This window comes from Bactrocera oleae, chromosome 4, assembly GCF_042242935.1.
Source record: "Bactrocera oleae isolate idBacOlea1 chromosome 4, idBacOlea1, whole genome shotgun sequence".
In the NCBI taxonomy this organism is placed as follows: domain Eukaryota; kingdom Metazoa; phylum Arthropoda; class Insecta; order Diptera; family Tephritidae; genus Bactrocera; species Bactrocera oleae.
Window position 1 is genome coordinate 73,436,643 of NC_091538.1, and position 18,862 is coordinate 73,455,504.

General features: G+C 33.3%; 6 protein-coding genes across 9 annotated transcripts in view; 4 read left to right on the forward strand and 2 right to left on the reverse strand.

Annotated features, from left to right (window-relative positions):
* Window positions 1-3,304, forward strand: part of 5-HT1A (5-hydroxytryptamine (serotonin) receptor 1A) — a 119,194-nt gene extending 115,890 nt beyond the window's left edge. For all 3 annotated transcript variants that reach the window (XM_070108655.1, XM_036367661.2, XM_014237669.3), the window contains one exon: window positions 969-3,304. The gene's annotated coding sequence lies outside the window, so the exon portion shown is untranslated. The remainder of the gene's footprint in view (window positions 1-968) is intronic.
* A 3,288-nt stretch (window positions 3,305-6,592) lies between these two features.
* Window positions 6,593-9,520, forward strand: nopo (no poles). The gene is made up of 10 exons (XM_036367809.2): window positions 6,593-6,980; window positions 7,040-7,255; window positions 7,318-7,387; window positions 7,448-7,638; window positions 7,737-7,829; window positions 7,893-7,950; window positions 8,010-8,126; window positions 8,186-8,431; window positions 8,492-8,686; window positions 9,280-9,520. The coding sequence occupies exons 1-9, from the start codon at window positions 6,865-6,867 to the stop codon at window positions 8,675-8,677; spliced, it is 1,293 nt and encodes a 430-aa protein (XP_036223702.2). The 5' UTR covers window positions 6,593-6,864; the 3' UTR covers window positions 8,678-8,686; window positions 9,280-9,520.
* LOC106614158 (armadillo repeat-containing protein 6 homolog) lies at window positions 8,727-11,319 on the reverse strand. The gene is made up of 7 exons (XM_014229724.3): window positions 11,091-11,319; window positions 10,905-11,028; window positions 10,622-10,789; window positions 9,954-10,571; window positions 9,754-9,894; window positions 9,535-9,684; window positions 8,727-9,472 (listed from the first exon to the last, which is right to left on the reverse strand). The coding sequence occupies exons 2-7, from the start codon at window positions 11,019-11,021 to the stop codon at window positions 9,254-9,256; spliced, it is 1,413 nt and encodes a 470-aa protein (XP_014085199.1). The 5' UTR covers window positions 11,022-11,028; window positions 11,091-11,319; the 3' UTR covers window positions 8,727-9,253.
* A 299-nt stretch (window positions 11,320-11,618) lies between these two features.
* On the forward strand, window positions 11,619-13,618 carry eIF3j (eukaryotic translation initiation factor 3 subunit j). Its single transcript, XM_014232630.3, has 6 exons — window positions 11,619-11,829; window positions 12,098-12,189; window positions 12,623-12,739; window positions 12,826-13,114; window positions 13,185-13,321; window positions 13,395-13,618. The coding sequence occupies exons 1-6, from the start codon at window positions 11,817-11,819 to the stop codon at window positions 13,455-13,457; spliced, it is 711 nt and encodes a 236-aa protein (XP_014088105.2). The 5' UTR covers window positions 11,619-11,816; the 3' UTR covers window positions 13,458-13,618.
* Window positions 13,619-15,553: 1,935 nt separating this feature from the next.
* LOC106615008 (WD repeat-containing protein 89) lies at window positions 15,554-17,409 on the forward strand. Of its 2 annotated transcripts, none has more exons than XM_014231125.3 (6): window positions 15,554-15,657; window positions 15,737-15,923; window positions 15,991-16,599; window positions 16,671-16,889; window positions 16,982-17,081; window positions 17,144-17,409. In XM_014231125.3, exons 1-6 carry the CDS (start codon window positions 15,651-15,653, stop codon window positions 17,288-17,290), a joined length of 1,269 nt encoding a protein of 422 aa, XP_014086600.2. In that variant the 5' UTR covers window positions 15,554-15,650; the 3' UTR covers window positions 17,291-17,409. The 2 variants fall into 2 exon arrangements, with proteins under 2 accessions (XP_014086600.2, XP_014086521.2); XM_014231046.3 differs by having other exon boundaries at window positions 15,570-15,675.
* Window positions 17,298-18,666, reverse strand: LOC106615135 (ceramide-1-phosphate transfer protein). The gene is made up of 3 exons (XM_014231250.3): window positions 18,425-18,666; window positions 18,152-18,366; window positions 17,298-17,880 (listed from the first exon to the last, which is right to left on the reverse strand). Exons 1-3 carry the CDS (start codon window positions 18,541-18,543, stop codon window positions 17,585-17,587), a joined length of 630 nt encoding a protein of 209 aa, XP_014086725.2. The 5' UTR covers window positions 18,544-18,666; the 3' UTR covers window positions 17,298-17,584.
* Between the last annotated feature and the right edge of the window lie 196 nt (window positions 18,667-18,862).

Below are 18,862 nucleotides of genomic sequence, written 5' to 3' on the forward strand. Positions count from 1 at the left end.
TCAAGCTCGAGATCCAACCCACACACATGCTAGTACTTTACATACTTTGATAGAATGATAACTGCACTACGCTCAATAACTTTTTAAAGATTTTCTTGAATTGTTTGCGTTTTGCGCCTCCCGAGCCCTTTCCACAATATACTCGTACTTGTTATGTACACATCCTTTTTTGGCTGCCACTCCTGCTCATGCTCTCCATATGCCTTTTTTTATGCTTGTGAAAATTTTCAAATACTGCTGGGAAAAGTTTGGTTCGCGGGTCAGCTAAGCCGGTGTGGGTTGAGTTCGCAACACCAGCGACGACAGTAGCACTAAGCGGGCGAACGAGCGACTTTATTGGCAATGCTGCGGGATGAGCGAGGAAAATGCGCTGAAATAAAATATAAATGAGAATGACCATTATAATGAGTAGAGTGAAGATGACAGCAGCAGTGATAAAATGCAGATAAAACTTTGCCTTTTTTCCGCAAATTGATAAGGAAAAAGTACTTGCGCTTGAAGAAGCGGGCCCCAATGCAAATTTCTATTATTATTTAATGCTATAAGTGATTTTCATATTTTCCTTCATTTCTTTTTTTTGTGTGGATATGTTTTCCGTACGGCAACCGCATGAATATTTAAATTTTTCATATGAACGATAATGAAAACTGCCTTTTATGTCAGCAATTCGTGCGAAAAGTGCGTATGTCACTTGGCTAAACAGGGATCAGTACAAAAATTTTTTAATATTCTTTTACAAATCCTCAATAGGAGATAATTTTGGGACGCTGATATTGTAGAATATTCCACACAAAGTAATTGTAGCCCTTGGTAGAAAGTTTGCAGAGAACTAGCACCAAAACAATGAGACGCGCCCTTTGCACGAATAATTTTGCGGTGTTATCAAAAACACAAAGTGCTGTTCATCTTTATAATGTCATATTATTTATTAAAACTCATTTTATGTAATTTTTTCTTTCTATTTTCAGAAGAACAACTATGAACCAATGCGGTATTCCTTGACAACAATCACTTTATGTAGTAAAGTCAAAAGACGCTGGAGTGAAATGTATAAGATCCAACACCAATCATAGATTATTAGAGATGTATAATTGTGTGAGAGATATAGAAAATGATATTACCATATCGTTTTATTTTAAGCAAAACTAAGCATTGAGGAGATTCCGCTCAAGAAACGGCTTTCACGGATGGCACTCTCCGCTGTAAATCCGAGTGTCATGAATAATGGACAAAGCATGTAGTTAGGCTCAAGCCAATCTACCTAATAGCATACATCATTCATCATCACACCCCTCTGGTTAACTTAATTAATAGTTATGTAATACTTACGAATTGCATCGTAAATAGGTTATTGTAAAGAAACTGTTTTTCTAAAATATAACTGTTGATTAAGTGTTGCATACAATTTGTTTGACATTAAGTAAGTCGCATACCTACTTTTAAGATAATAACAATAACTGAGAACTTAAATAATGAAGATATAAAACGAAAACAATTAGCAATGCTACATACCTACACACCTATACATAAAAACGTAAATTTGTTCAATACTACTCATAAATAGTTGTATAGTTACTAAGCAGTTAAATAGATTTACATACTCGTACACACATGCATAGACATTGCAATACATGTCTATGTGTTGGTTTATATGAAATTGTTGACTTTAGAAGTAAGCTTAAATGTTAGTATAAAGAAAACACAATAATAAGTGTTGTCTCTGTACAGTCCAAGTAAAACTCGCTTAGCATATTAGCATAAATACTAGTAATAAGAGTTAAACATAAACTGTATTGCTAGATATTAAATAAAAAAACAAATAGCGTTAAAGCCCAAATCTTAACAAATGCGCGAAAAATGGATTTCTTTAAATATTTGCATATGCCTGCAACTCGCAGAATAAATCTCAATAAATGTACACAATAATCTAAAGTTAATGGCATTAATCAAACGTTAATTAATTACTAAAATGTAATTTTTCGGGTAAATGGGTAATATAGTTAAATACAGTTAGATGACCAAAACTTGTGCAAATGTATAAAACAAATATAAGAATAATAATTAACACACACATACATGTTTGCATACTCTTATTATTATCTTATGTAGTAAAACTACTTGTAAATACATACTTAATGCAATTGAGGTTAGATATTCCTTAGAGAATGGCTTCAGAAACTTGTCCCCCTGTACATATAATATATACATATATATAAATAATGCGCTGTTGGGCATTCGGAGCAGCGCCATTAATAAATAATGCAGTTCAATCAAAAGCAAAAATGCTCATGACAGCGTGCCGACTACAAGCACCGCTGCGAATGCAAAGAAAATTCAAGAAAATCAAAATACATAAGCTCAATTTCATAACCCTAAAATTAAAATTAAGTTCATACATACCTAGATATACATTTACCGAGCCGCAATAACGGGTAAGAAGGCCTTCAAGAGGCGAATTTCGTCGCATCGAGTGAAAATGTAAAAATATTCTGGCAGGGTAATGTGCCACCAGGTAGCATAGGCCAGGAAAAGCTGAGATTTTTGTCTGGTCCTTGAGTCTGTCACAAAGTGTGAAATTTTGGTGACCCAAGAGACAACAAACCACGATGTGTGAAAGAAGCTGTTGAGACGACAAGCAATTGCGCTACATGAAGCTGATGCAATTGAGTCCTACATACATATTTTCTGCGACTTGTAACAAACAACGGAACCCATTAACGAAACCTTTGTACTTTGCTCAAATCATACGAAGTCTTCAACTATTAGCATTTACCTATTACCCTCTCAACGTTGGTTCAGTTTCGGAAATAACACACACATAGCCTAAGGCTCTTAAATAATTTTCGATGTTCGATATACACTTGATGAGTATCACATTAAGGAGACAATTAAGTGTGTCTTCAGAGAATTTATTTTTTATAATTTTTCCATAATTTTATTTAATGTTTATTTTTAAGATAACAGTGAATATATTTAGTATACAATTTTTTTTATTTATGACATTTTATATGCAATTCAATGGTTTTGTTTGTTATTTTTAAAACCAAGCTACCGGCAAGCTTTAGCCCCAATAGCCTCCGGCAAGCGCCTGATTTTAGCAATAACGACTATTCAGCTTCAGTTCCAAAGCGATTTCCATTTTTATTTACCGTTTGTACATAATTCATTTTTAAAATTTGAGGTTTCATTCGCTTATCATTAAGTGTTTATCGAACTTTGATACTTTTTTTGACACTGTAAAAAAAAATTGTAACGTTTTAAAGACACCAGCCAAATTAAATTAAATATTAGTTTGTTCCAAATCTATCACTAATATTCCTAATAGATTAGTGCAGAAGCGTTTGAAAATGATTAAAAACAAGTCACACTAGGATAAAAAAGGAAAAATAGTTAACGACGATCTAAGGTCGGGAAGACGAAGGGGAAGGGCGTGGTTGAATTTTTAAGGGTTGAAAACGGTTTAGCTTGATTTCCGGCAAAAAAGAGCTTACTGACTTTTTAAAGAAATCTGAAATTTTGACGTGAGAAGTAGGGTTTTTTTCGATTTTAAATTGAAGTAAGTTTAAACCAAATTTCGTGAAAGAAAACAAATTTTTGTACAAGATAAAAATGGAAAACTCAAAAATTTGGTTACTTGAATTTCACATAAATTTTGAGATTTTGCGAAAAAAGTCTATATACAAAAGTTATAGATCTTTTCATTGCCCTATAATTTTTTTCTATAGTATCTCGTAGTTATTACGAAAATCGAGATAAGCCGTTTCAACCCTTAAAACTTCAAAAACGCCCCTCCCCTTCCTTTTCCCGACCTCAGATCGTCCGTAAATTATTTTTCCTTTAATGTTTGTTATTTTATCTTTCGTTTCCGATGAGTTCCATCCTACTGTGTTTTTTTTTTGTTTTTCAAATACTATCTTCGCTGGTCTATAACGCAAATCTTAAAATATTTACATCACATACATATGTATATGTTCATATGTACATCCATACATATAAATATATGTATACATAAGAAAGTAGGTTACTAATAAATATTATTGTTCAACACATGTCGCACAGACTGTAAACCATACTTATGCTTAAACATAATTGTAACTAGCATTAATTAACAACAAAAATAGACGAATGAAATTAATATACAATATGAAATATAAATAAATTGTACTGTGCTACAACAAAACTTCAAAAGGTGAAAAATGAACGCGCCAAAGCGAGAAAATAAATTATAAAAATTTATTGTAAAAAAATCAAATAACTGTTTTTCATTGATTGTTTTATTGTTGTTAACCGTTTGCCATATTTGTTGTTTCGTAGGTGAGCAATGTCGAAGCAGTCTTTGATTGCAGTAAAATTACTCTGCTTTAAAAACAAGTAAAATGATAGATTTATACTTTGGTGGTTTAATTATGTGGACCTGTTTCACACAACTTCCCAATTCATAGGGATTTTAAAATTCTTAAAATTTCGTGCAGTCAAATATCTCATATAAATATTAAGAAATTCTTAGTCAAACTTAGTGAATTCTTTAAAGCTATTAAAATATGTGTAACATCTGAAACATATCTACAAGTTTACAGACATGCTCAGTCTATCCTTTCCTTTGGCTCCAAAAATCGACCAAAAAATACCATTTTTCCACATCTTTCACCGTATTTAGAATGATTTTATAGAAAAAATCTACTCATTTCTTCAATAGCGATGATGTTTCGGTTTTATTATAGAAATCCGAATTTGAAGAAGGCAGCAGACGGCTAACTAAATATGACCCATCGGTCAATATAAATGTTTTGTTGACCAAGCCTTCACTTACAAATGTTTTGATCGGTAAATGACAAGTTTGCAAGAAGTGCAAAATAAGTGTAAAAACAAGAAAAAATGTTATTTTGGTTGCACTGAAGCTATAATACCTTTCACAAATAAAAAAGTTTCCATTCAAGCACTTGTTTTTCATCGGTCAGTTTGTATAGCAGCTATATGCTATAGTGGTCCGATCTGAACAATTTATTCGACAATTGAAGACGGACAGGCAAACGCTGATTACTTATACATACTCGTATATACATATATTTAATAGAATCTCCAACGTTTGCTTCTGGATATTACAAATTTTGTAGCAAACTTAATATAACTTATTCACTTGTTGTACCACCATACAATAAAAGTAGTCAGGACCGCGGAGAGAAAAACTGGCCGCAGGGCTAAAAAGATGGGGGACACCACCCTACAGGAATGCTTCTAATACTTTAAAACTTTATTAAGTATCTTCCCACTTACTACTTCAATATTTTTGACGAATAAGTCAAATACGACTTAGTGTTTTATCCTGTTACCACAACTGTATGAAATTCGCATTCTTGTCGATGTTGGGTGGAACAAATTTCTTTTGTACGATTTTAAAAATCAATGATAAATCAGTTCATACATAGACCTTCAGTCAGAAATATATTTTTTTTTAGATTATACCGGAATATATGAATATAGGGATAGCAAGACTTGACAGTTAATAAGAAGACAGACACATATCACTCAAACAATTATTTATCGATCAAACTAATGATAAAACGCTTCTTTTGAAGTATGTGATTTTAATTTTAACCATGCAGTTTAAAATCCTCCATTTGGTGGCAGCAAATGCGTCGATAATAGTCTGAAAATCAAACTTCTTGACTAATTCTACCTCTAGGCACGGTGTAACTAGTCCAGAAATCCTGGCATGTGACGAGCATGAGTGATGAAAATTTTTGATCCATGCTAAAGCACTAAACTAAAAGTTGACCACTTGAAACAGAAACGGGGTAAAGTGGAAAATATTCTCACAGCGATGCAAATACAATATTTGGGAAAGGTCTTCCTTATTTTCGAGCATTGATGGCATTCAATATATTGTAATTTGTATCGTAAACGTTCTGAGGTGAATAGCTTCATTGCACAACTTATCAAATACATCAACGGAATACCTTTTTGCAAAAATTTTTGTAACTGCGTTGAGTTCATCTTCTTTCATATCATCGAACTGATATAGAAATAAGAACGATTCCTTTTGAATTCAATTTCTTCGTTACTGCAATCTTAATCCAGTTCTTCATTTAGGTCGTTTCAATGGTTTTTTTTCTAGCTAATGGTAAAATCGTCTCGATATGCTCTAACATAAATTCTCTGCAACAATTTTGCATTCATTATAAATTGCTATCCACTGGTCGCGCAGAAACTGCAAATCCAAAAGGAGGCTTTCAATATTTCTAACTTCAGCGTCGAAAGTGGCATTGATCTCTTGAAGAACCAAATTTATTTCATTGATACTGGCAGACTACCTTGTATTAGAAAGACAGTAAAGTGAATTGGGTATTTTGGATTTCAGAATTTCCCAACGTTGTGATCTGTAACTAAAAATCCACCCCCCGCTCCTTCTCTTTGGGCCTGAAAATAGTAAGTGCATACACAGAGGCAATAATAATTGACAACCAACTGTCAGAATTATTGCCAGATAAAATTATTATCATAGCCAATATATTATATAATAATTTCGTAGAAAATTTTATTTTTTTTTTACACAATTTTTATACGGTAATAAACTGTCCAAGCACTAGTTCAAACAAATGTTTTAGTCACCGAACACAGCTAGATGGTTTGAGTACCAGGTATCAGCTGAATTCGTTTGACAGTTGAGCAAACCTGTAATGGATGAATTTGGCGGCAAAAGCAGTAAATAAAAGGAAGCAGTGAAATAGGGATTTGTCAAAAATGTTAAAACTGGAACTGTGTAACTGTTTTGGCTGTTAATTATATTGTCTATGAACTAAATAACTCCATACAACATTTTTTGTTATAATTAGTAAATTAGTTTTTGAATTATTTTATGTTGAAATGCTCAATTTAAATTGTGTTATTTGTGCTGAGCTGTTCGTCGCCTCAGATGATGTGCGTGCAACCAACTGTGGCCATATGTTTCACATAGCATGCTTAAAACAATGGATGGAACGGTTAGTTAACGTCCGACTACAATATACAGCTATAACGCATTTTTTTCCTAACACAACAGATCGAAGTCGTGCCCCCAGTGTCGAACTAAGTGTACGGATCGTAATATATTCCGCATATATTTCAACTTGGCAAATCTGGATCTGAGTACTATCGACGTGGGATCACTGCAAGAGCAAGTGGACAGCGCTAGTCTGCAATTAAAAATGAAGGAAAAAGAGTTGAATAAAACGCAACAACAAATTAAAGATCTTAAAGAATGCCAAATTAAAGCAGCGTAAGTAAGATAAACTCTTTATAAAGGCAAATTTCCATTATTCAAATATGTTTCTACATTAGGCAAACAATTCAAGCTATGGAGCAAAGAATACAGAAAAACGATTTCGTAATACTTACATATTCGGAACAGGTGCGTGGTACATTAAATTATAAAAGTATTACCTACAAAGTAGTTTTTGCTGGTTTTCAGTTGAAAATCTTTAAGACTGAAGCAAAGATGGCCGAAGACTTACGCAAAGAGGTGGAACGTCTAAAGCAACAAATTAAAACAATAGAGTCAGTACAATCAGTTCTCGCCGCCACAACAGTAGAAGCTGAAAAAATGCTCAAGATCGAAAAAGATCCTGTGCGACTGTGCACCTGGGTAGCTGCCCTGAAGCGGTTAGTATGTCGCAAAACAAAAATATTATTTACCACCCCAACTACCTGACCAAATATTTAAGTAATTATCTCTTGTTATTACATCGCACATATTACAGCGAACTTCGCACATGTGAAACAAAGAAAACTGATTTGCGCCGGGCTATGAAAGTTATGCAGGACAATTTGCGACAAGAAATGGCTGCTAAAAAGTAATATACCTCACACAAATATTTAAAATATTGTTTAAACCAAAATTCAAAAAAAATCCGTAGGTCTTTTGAGGAACGCATTTCACAATTAGAAAGTGAAAACTATCAATTACAACAGAAAGTACGAAATAATTAGGTAAATATATTAAAAACAATACCTGATACTATATGTTCTTGCAGATGAAGGCAGTAGAAAATAAAGGGCCAATAAGTTTCATGTCAGACCAATGCAGGCAGAGCACAGAATCTGCGCCGAATGCATTGCCGGAAAAACGTCAGACATTGTCACCCACTATTGTTCGTATATATCCCTACCCATTTGAAATATACTATTTATTATCCCCTTAATTCTATAGAAGGAAAACCTGAAGAAGATTGAAGACTCCAATTCTCCTTATCTCAATATTAAGTCCAGCAGTATCGGCCTGCTGCCATTGTTTAAACGCAATCAAGACAATCTGCCAGAGCGAACGGGTATTACAACCACGAAATTGGCGACATTAAAAATATCACCGAAAAAAGCTGATAAAGACAGTGCCGCTAACAGCATCGGTAGCAGTTTGGGTATGCTACGCAAAGCTCAAAGTGATATCACAGAAAAGGTTTAAAATAAATGGAATATATATTTTAAAGTTGTATGACATCAAGTGTTATTCAAATAGTATTCCATCATGAAGAAACCGCGATTGGCAATTAGCTCTTCTTCAACAACAGCTAAACACTTTGGCATGAATTTCGAACCGAGCAGTACGAGAGCCGTATCGCCCACAAAACCAAGGCCAATCGGAAGTAATTTAGATAGTCGTCTAAAAGCTGGTGGTTTGCGCAAGTTTAAGTTAAACAAATGATGTCTGCAGGTTGGCATAAATTTAAGGAAACTAGTTAGTAGCCATCATGTATTTAATTTAGATATTTATTAAAAAACTTTGTATATTATGAGAGTGCATTTATATTTTTCTGTCTTACGGGAACACTTGGCATGGTGCCACAATTTGAAAATGTATTTGCAACCCTACCAATTTCTTGCGTTCCTAGCTATGATCCATATCAGATAATAAGTATATATTATAATTCCTTTAAATTTTTTTTACCAAACTTTTCAAGTTTTTTTTATAAAAAAAAAAAAAAGAAATCAAAAATAATATAAATTGTCTTATTATCATATGTGGTAGTTAAATTTTTTTTTTTTTTTTATAATTTTATACATAAGTAGTTTTTGTTTGTCAATATGAATATGGTTGTGTAAAAAATATTGAAATAAGTTTATAGTTAGCGATTAAAATTTAAATGAAATAGTTGCATTTTTATTCATGCAAATACTGGACTCAATTTACAGAAAGGCTCCTTTTAAAGCTTTGAAGATAGATTAGATTCATGTTTCTTTTTTTCTAAGCACTGAGCGCGTTTTCATAAAAGTTTGGTTTTCACATGCCAATAATTTTCTTTTCAGCAACTCCTGTGAATTCTTCGCGAAGTTCTACTCTACATCCTAAATCGCGAAGTGCCGCCTTTACATCCTGTTGTATTGATGGGTGCGAACTTAGCGCTGTATTTAATAGATCTTCTATACCATAAGAAATCCAGCTTTCACATTGATCGCGTGAACGCGACACCATGTTGCGAATGGCCCAAGCACCGTTACGCTGTTCGAAAAATAGTTTTTAAATAAAATTATTAAATAAGATATCAAAGCATTTCAATTTACTTGAACAATCTTATTTTTAGGATGCATGCGAACAGCCTCTACAATGGTTTCTGCAATTCCCGTAGCAAAGAAGGCTACACTATTGTCTTTAACACGCAAAGTCAATGTTGCAATACAAGCCAATGCCGCAGTGACTACATTCTCATTTGACTGTGAAATATAAATGATTTATAAGGGTTCTTTCACTCAAAGCTTGGCGAAATGTGGTGGAGCACTCACCAGATGTGTTTCCAGCACTTGCTTAATAATCGGGGCTGCACCTTGTTGCACAATATGCGCCTTCACAGTGTCGTTACCGCCTAAAGCACGTAAAAGCTTAAAGGCTTCGCGATTGACACGAACAGATGTTTGATTAGCGGTCTGAAAATGTGCGTGCTAGAAATATCGCAAGTGCTGTTAAATATAAAGCTAATACTCACCATAATATCAAACACGAATTTAATTCCCCCCGCATCCTCAATGGTTGTGCAAAATTCTTGACGCACCGCTAAAGCACCGATTGTCAATAACAAATCTGACAAAATATTGGGATCATTGTATTCACCCAATAACTTTGTCAAATCCACAATATATTCGCTCGCAATGCGACGCGCATGTTCGTGTGCACATCCGAACTCTACACGAATATCATCGTCCAGCACAAGATAGCGCATAACAGCTAGAACTTCTCGAATAAGTTTTAGGCTGCTCTGCTTGGACACAAATGGCTTCAACTTTTTCACCACGCCAGCATTGACAATGTTTTGCCGATTGATTTCGTGCATGATACTTGCTTTTTGCAACCATTGCAGCGTAAAAATTATTATATTTTCATGTTCGATGGACAAAAGTTTCAAAATTACTGCAAGGGCTTCTGCATCGAATATATCTGGTTGTTTGTTTGTAAAACTATTAGCGCACTTTAGACAAGCCTCTAAGACGGATAAATTAGGTTTCACAATTTCAGAAGAGTTTTGGTTCACTAGTTCTTGTTCTAGAAGCGTTATAAGTGCTTCATGAGCACTATTCTTTCCGGCGAGTACCCGATGGGAAATAGACTGACAAAATTCGAATTATTTAAAGAATCATGTTAACTATTTCAAAATACCTTTTGGCATTCAGTGTCTAAGATAGACAAGTTTTCCAGTAGTTTATTAGTATCGGTGGATTTTTGACCTATATAAGTTTTTATTTCATCAATTATTTCATTCAGTACAGGTTTGCCAGTTTCTGGATTTATTGTTAAATCCTTAATGATGTTCGCCAAGTTAATTCCCTATTAATATAATTATATGGAGTAAGAAATTATTTGCATATTTTTAGTACAAAAATATGGCTCCGATGCACATGTCAGTATGTGTTAAAATTAAATTGAAAAAATATGCATATACCTGCGCTTCGAATTGCTTGATTGTTTCTTCTTTTGCTTCATCTGGACTCATAGAGAAGTCCACGATATTTTCCTTTACCACATCATCAAAGGTTTCTTGTGAAATAACCTTAGCCATTTTTCACCTAAAGTAGAAAAAATGTTTTTTTGTTTTGCTCAAATGAAGTCATAAATTCATCCCACTCACCTAATTTCGTGCAACCAATGATTTCTTTGTTCAATGACTACACTTTATTTCACTTAATCAATATATAAAAATGGATCTTTCTATTAAATTGAGCTGAGGTTCAGTATTGAGTTTTTATATGTACATTGAATTTTTGAATTTTAAATAATTTTATTTTGTATACACTAAATTTTGTTGCTAAAATAGTTTATGTACATTATTTCTATTAACGCGTTTTCGTTTTGCATGATTCTTCTTTGATTTCATTTGTAGAATAGCACTCCAGCTGATTTCAAAAAGAGTTGCTGGCTCTTAAATTAAAAAAAGAATGTTGAATATAATAAAGTTACGGAATACATATATTAACTGTATGGAAAGTTCTAAGGCGACATTTCTTTTATGTAAAATTAAGTTTTGAAAGTAATTATTTTGGTTTCGTTTGAACTATATTAATCGTTTTTATTTTAATTAAGGATTAATATTTAAATACGTAAAAATACAACCCTGAAATAGTAACACATATAAAAATGAAGAGAATTTAATAGAAATGACAAAAGAAGAAGATCTTGCACACGTTTGTCACAGTTTTGATTTGTCTGTCACATTTTTGCTTTGAATTCAATTCTCTGTCCAAAACAGGGAGATATTAATATATTTCAGGATTTCTATACCGACAAACTAAATTATTAAAATCTCAAACCTATCAATATCACCTAAAATTCAGCATTTGTACATCGAAAATTTACCATGGCCGATTGGGGTAAGTAGCTGTTCTGGAATGTTGTCGATTCATCAATGGATTGCTGCTACATTTCACTACATTCATATGTGTTTTGTCATTGCCTGACACAAACACTGATGGCAGTGAATGTGAATTGACAGCAGCAGTTTTAATTAGTAATACAAGGGCGATGTGAGTTGGCTCGAACATAAGAAAGTAAAATATATTATGCAAGAAAGATATGTAAACTATATTTAGTAGCATTTTAACAAAGGCATCTATATTTTTCATAATACACGTATAACAGAGTCAGCCGCTGATGAGGATGTTGTCATACGTCCTAAAATCACAAATGATGTTAATAAATGGCAGGGAGAGGATGACGACGAGGATGTAAAGGTAAGGATGTATTGTAACCTTGCTAATAAATGTTTGTAATCATTAAATTCGGCGGTTTCAGATAGCATGCATTTTTTTAGCGACTGCGAACGCACCATTTACCTACACAAATTTTTGTGTGTGAATTATATATCAACTTGCTTTCCAATGAGTTTCTAGTATTCGATTAATTCAATTCAGGTTGACTATATTTTGTGTACACGTGGTCAATTTATTTATTCGATTGTCGTCATTATCTTGGGTTAAGCTATAGTATGTCAATTACATATTTTAAATAATTATTTATAAGTATATTAAATATGTTTCTATATAAATATAAGTATATTATTTAAATAATATATTATAATTATTTTCATTCACCTTTGCTAGTTATTTTGAGTTTGTAAATGTATTGTGTTTTAATGATCAACATTTCTGTTTTTCTTACACACAGGACAGTTGGGAAGACGAGGAGGAAAAAAAGGATGAGGAAAAATCCGAGACAACAACAGAAGTGCCAACAAAAACTAAACCAAACAAAGCATTGAAAGCCAAATTATCGGAACAAGAAGTGAGTTATATTAATTACAGGCGAGCTTAGATGTAAATAAATACACAAAGCAAACATACTAATGAAGTACTTTTCCAATACAATAGCGTCTAGCTGAAGAAGAGGAAGAAAAACGGCTAGCTAACTTGACGCCTGAAGAAACGTTGGTTGAGAAGTTACGTATAAAAAAAATCCAAGAAGAATCAGACCTCAAAAGTGCGCTGGAAACATTCGGTGTAACAGAAATTGGCAATGGATTAGATGCATTCAATCCACAAACGAAAGAGGAGTTCAAGGAATTTGGTGCGACGCTCAGTTGGAAATTGTCATATTACAAAGAATCGCCACACTTCCCAGAATTTGTTGAGGACCTAGTTCGTAGCATATGTGTTAATTGTAAGTGTTGTTTATACTTTAATAATGTAAGTTTATAGCACTTTAATACATATGTATTTACATTTTACAGTATCTGCAGCGGATATAAAAAAAGTGAAAATGAATGTAGAAAGTTTGCATACGGAGAAGCTAAAAATGGAAAAACAAAATGCGAAAAAACCTGCTAACAAAGGAAAGAATAAAGTATCTCTGCGTACAGAAACTGATGTTCGTATCTAAAACATTCACATTCCATACTTTCAAGCCCATATTAAATTTCGGTATATTTTTTTTTTCATAGGAAATTGATGACTATCAGAAATACGGAAACGACTATGCAGAGGATTACGATGACTTCATGTAAATACGATTGAGATGCGAGTGACATACTTATTGCATATAGAAAATTCCCTTCGCGTTTAATTTTTTGTTAAAAAATTGAAATAGAATACATACATAAAAATAGATCGCTACGAACAATATCTGAAATTGTACACTAAAAATTTTTGGATAAGAAATTTCAAATATGCTTGTGAATTCATTTTATATAATTATACTTTATTAAATATGTAAAAAAAAAAACATTGAATTTCGCAGATGTGCGGGATCTGTTTGGGACGATATTTTCGCTTGAAGATACAGATGCTTCCTACTAGAAATTAAATTTACTACTATCTTCGTTTCAGTCGACTTAAGTTTATTTTACACATTCCTAAAATTATATACATATATAGCAATAATAACAATACGCAGGTATAATTACTTACGCTGCATGCAGACAACAGTTATGCCAACCCATCCATTTTCAATTGAAGTAGGAAATATTTTTGTTTGGGCATCTGTTATCTTGATAAGATCGTTTGGGAAGTGGGTTTGGCTAGAGTATCAAAAAATTACGACTGCTCACAAGCAGTTGGAGTTAAATATTAATGCATTTATTTAGTAAAAATATTAATCGAAAACGGAAAAGGGTAAAAAGAACTATTTTTTTTATAATTTCAAACTATTTTAATAAGTTATGTACAAATCCATAGAAAAGTAAACATTTTTGAGCTCGTAAAGTAAAATTAAGTAAATCCCGAAACAGGACGAGACAAGCTACAATTTGGAAACATTAAAATAAAATAGGGGACCGTGGAAATGTTGCGAACATAAAGAGTCGATACAATCTACTAGTCCTACAAAAACACTTTTTGAGTAATATTAAGTTTGTAGGAGTGGAGTTGAAAGGCGTATCAGGGGTATTAAGTAATACGCAGTCTCCACTGGCTACAGTGATAACAATAAAGGCCCATTACCAGAGAAAAAGGGATGCCCATCTTATTCCAGTGTGAGAGCGCCTCAAAACTAGCGTTTTTTATAACATTTTCCATTGTAGTCAGATCGGATGAAATAAAAATTTTTGGGAATTTTAAACAAAATACTTAACATTTATTAAGATTAAATATTATTATACATGTATCCGTTCAACATATGCATAAACTATTTAAACTCTTTTTTGTGATTTTGTAATATATTAAAACAATTGATTTTTAAACTTTCAATACTTAATCAAATGAATAAATGTATTAGCTTTCAATTAATAATTGTTTTTTATTGTATAATTTTTAATTGAAAATAATACTACTAAAAATGGCATCACAAAAGATTTCATCACATATATCATTGATCTTCAACAGCAGCCACAAATCTCTCTGTTCATATAATTTCCTATAGGATTTCAATCTGGCCGTCCCTCTTTTTCCAATTGCTAAACGTCAGATTTCCTGAATTTTGACAGTTGCCCAAGTTCAGTAGGTTTTGGAGTTTAGCAACTACACTCTCATTTCCAGTGAGAGATGAGTTGGGCATCTCTTTATCTCTGGCTCATACTGAAACAAAGAAGGACATAAAATTAATAGCTCAAACAGTCAACGACATTCCTCCCTTTCCAGCTTACCACCCGTATCAAATCAAATTTGTCAAAAGTTATGCCCGTGGTTGCAACGCAGAAAGCAGTTGTTCTCTTTTGTTTCCATTTCACCAATGTTGCCATTGTTCTATTTATATACACGATTTTTCACTTTCTGTAAAAGTGGACGGTAGAAGCGGTGGTGAGTGTTCATTGAGCTCTCATAAAACACGCCGTACCAGCTGGTTCGGTCCACGATTTTGCGTCGGTGATTGTTTGAGCGATAAGGGTATGCCACAATTAACGCTTTGATTAGTGTCTCTCTTTAATCAAAATGACGTTGCTTGGCATAGCGTAAAAAGATCAGAGTTGCCCAATATTTTGCTTGGCTTCGTGTCGAAAACTTTTTATGCGGTACTCATACAAAACCGCACATCCAATTATTCTGTCAAAACAAATGTCTGACGCAAAGCGAAGCAAATGTTTAATGCTAATTTGCCATAAAGCTATCGAGATGCCGTGTGAAGTTTTAATATTGATAAAAAAAAAATAAAACAGGCCATCTGGCATCACCAGTAATTCCATCTGTTTTTATGGTACAATACCAGCAACTCTCTACAGAATCTTTAATCTACTACATTTTGCGTTGGTTAAATATCAAAACAAATGAAAGGTAAATTAAGTTCTCAAGGTGGGAATACAATTTGATATAAACGTTAGCATTTATATTAATAAATTCTTGTTACTTATAGGCGAAGTCTGCCCTTCCCCTTCTGGTAGTTACCATGATGAATCTGGAGTCTCCACGGCTTTGATTGTTGACGAGGACACGTGTAGCCGAGAAGAACTGGAAGGCCTGTTCAAAGTCAAATTTAGAATCGAAGATGAATCGGCGGTGTCATTAAATAGAGACTATGTTCTTAATTTAGCAGCTGATAGGTATAATTTGTATAGTAGTATAGTACATTTATTAGTTTTGTGTTATTTATATAAATATATTATACAGTGGATTTACGCGCATTGTAGCTGGCTTATCAAGCGCTGTTGTACATATCTTTGACGTTAACGCCGAACGTGCCTTGCAAATTTCTTCAGTCGCCACCGTATCAACACCGAGAACAAATGATCGTGTAGGTATATGCGGTGTACGTTTTTTAGATGATACTCCCAATTGCTTGTTAGTTGGAGAAAGCAATGGAATCGTACGTCTGTACGACTTACGCACGCAAAGGGAACAAGCACGTTTCGAGGAGAATATCGAGTGTACACAAAGTTTTTCTAGCTTCGGTAGAAGAAATTTGAGGATTTCGCGTAAAGCCATAAATTGTTTTGACAGCAATTCAAACGGACGCATTATTTGCACTGGTACTCAACAGCGCCAGGGCGACGTTTGTTTATTATTCTATGATGTTCGACAGCGTCAACAACTCGGTACCTATTTCGAAAGCCATGAAGATGATATAACTTCATTACATTTTCACTATAAAAACCCTGATATTTTATGCTCCGGATCTACTGATGGTCTTATCAACGTATTCGACATCAAAGAGGCGACTGAGGACGACGCTTTAACAACAACCATTAATACGGAATGCAGTGTACAAAAACTGAATTGGTAAGTGAAGAGAAACTGGTGTAAACAATTTATAACTATTCCTATATTTTATAATAATTTTTATACTTTAGGCATAAAAATATTTATGAACAAGATGTAATATCTTGTATCACACACACAAATGATTTTCATGTGTACTTCGCTGATGAAGGCGATATAGTATCGAAATTTGATCGGTGTCAAATTACAGCAGCGACAAAGAGAAAAAACGAGTTTAATTGCAATGTCGTTGATGCGCATAGTACCGAGAATGGCGACTTATTGCTTTTAACTGGTACAACAAACAATGGGTTAGTCTTAATATTAAGGCACTATTACAACTTTTTTTAATTATTGCAAATATAATATTTAAATATTATTTATCTATAATTTTATATTTTAGTGAAGTGTTGCGTACTCTTCGTTTAAATAAGAATTTGCTACCAGTGGCAGATTTCATTGGTAATAAACAACTTGTCCGAGCGAGCGTATTTGACAAAAAGGTGAATTAGTATGATGTTAGCTATTTCAACTTTTGTGATTTAATTTTTTAATACACCTATAGAGTGGAGCAGTTGTGACAGGCGGAGAGTCGGGTTTTGTTACTTTTTGGGCCACGGAGAATCCAGGCAAAGAAGATGGAGTATTACCTAGTTGCTCAAGTGGATTAAAAATTAAAAATAAAAAATCTAAAAAGAATACACCTTACTAAAAAAAAGTAGGCTAGTAAAATCAATTTATTATCAGTTGCATTAAATTTTAAAAATTGTAGAACATTAATTATCATTGTTTTTATAAATTTGCTAATTAAACATTAAGCCTATGCACTAATTGAATACAATTTTTTATAGTATCGAGCAAATAATTTACTCAAATGTATACTGTTTCAAAAGGGAACCTTGATTTACTTTTGGAAAATTCACATTGCCTCCTTTTGGAATGCCCTATTTGACTTCGCAAAATATTTAAAAAATCTATTACTTTAGCTTATATAACTATGGATAGTTTAGGGTAAATCGTGCAAATCATGAGCGGTATAAAGCAGTTCAATACGATCGTATACCGATTTTGTATGTTTTAGCATTTCAGGGAGCACCTCTATCGCACGTGACACGTTTATACAAACACGTTTCAGCAATTCTCCCTGTGTAGGCAGCGCATACATAGCAACCACAGCTCCTTTTCGGACCACCCAGGGATGATGTTTCGCTAACGTGTCATTATATGCACTCTTGCAGCAAGAATGTGTCCTATCACATTCATTTAATTCAGACAACCGTTTTAGAAACTCGTATATGAATTCTGAAAAATAATTGTAAAAGAAACAGTTGATACATGGTAGCATCAAGTCCAATTGTAAGATAAGATAAGGGTGCCCTTTTAATAATAGGTAAATAGTAGAACAACTACAAACTAAATGCACTAAAAACACTTATAAATCACATCTTGTTTTTGTATAACGATACGATAAGATGAGAAGTATATGTATATGAATAACTTCTATTACTCCTGCATTTACATTTTGCTTACGTGTAGGTTATGCTCATTTGCAACACAGTCAATACTAACTCACCCAATCCCCTGTGCAATCGTAGAAGTGTCCTTGATCCGGAAACGTAACTGTTATCCTTAAGAAGTTCCTCTTCCTTTTCATAGGTTATCATTGTCTTAATTGTCAGGAAACGTTCACCAGTTGATTCCTTTCGCCTGTATTCACAAAGTATATCGATTTTACTTCGCACATCACTACTAACAAATCCGAATACTGAACCCATTAAATGGAAAAATCTAAAAAAATGTTTATTATTTCACTATGGCTACTAATAGTTATTTTACGTTTACATACTTATTGATTTCTTCATATGCCTCTAAATATGAATCCAACAACACATCATCGTTCTCATGCAAACAATCCTGAAATATTTTTGCTACTCTTTCTACATCGAAACGTTCGACAGCAGACATGTTTTTAGATTTAAACAAACATTAACTTTTTGGAAACTATTTAGTTAAAATTTTTGCTGTTACAAAAAGATTCTGGTACTTAAGGATTGAAAATTGAGAATAGGAACACAACAAAGAAAATTGTTATTACCAAAGCTGACGTTTCGTATAGGGTTGCTGTTGCGCTCGCTGATATAGTAACAATTTTCATAGAGTGGATTAACACAAAGTAGAAACAATTAACATTTAACTTTTCTATTCATCAATTCTTAGCTTCACCAAATTAATGTTGTTATTGTAGCGGCAGAATACATATGTGCTATCTTGCCGACTGTTGTAA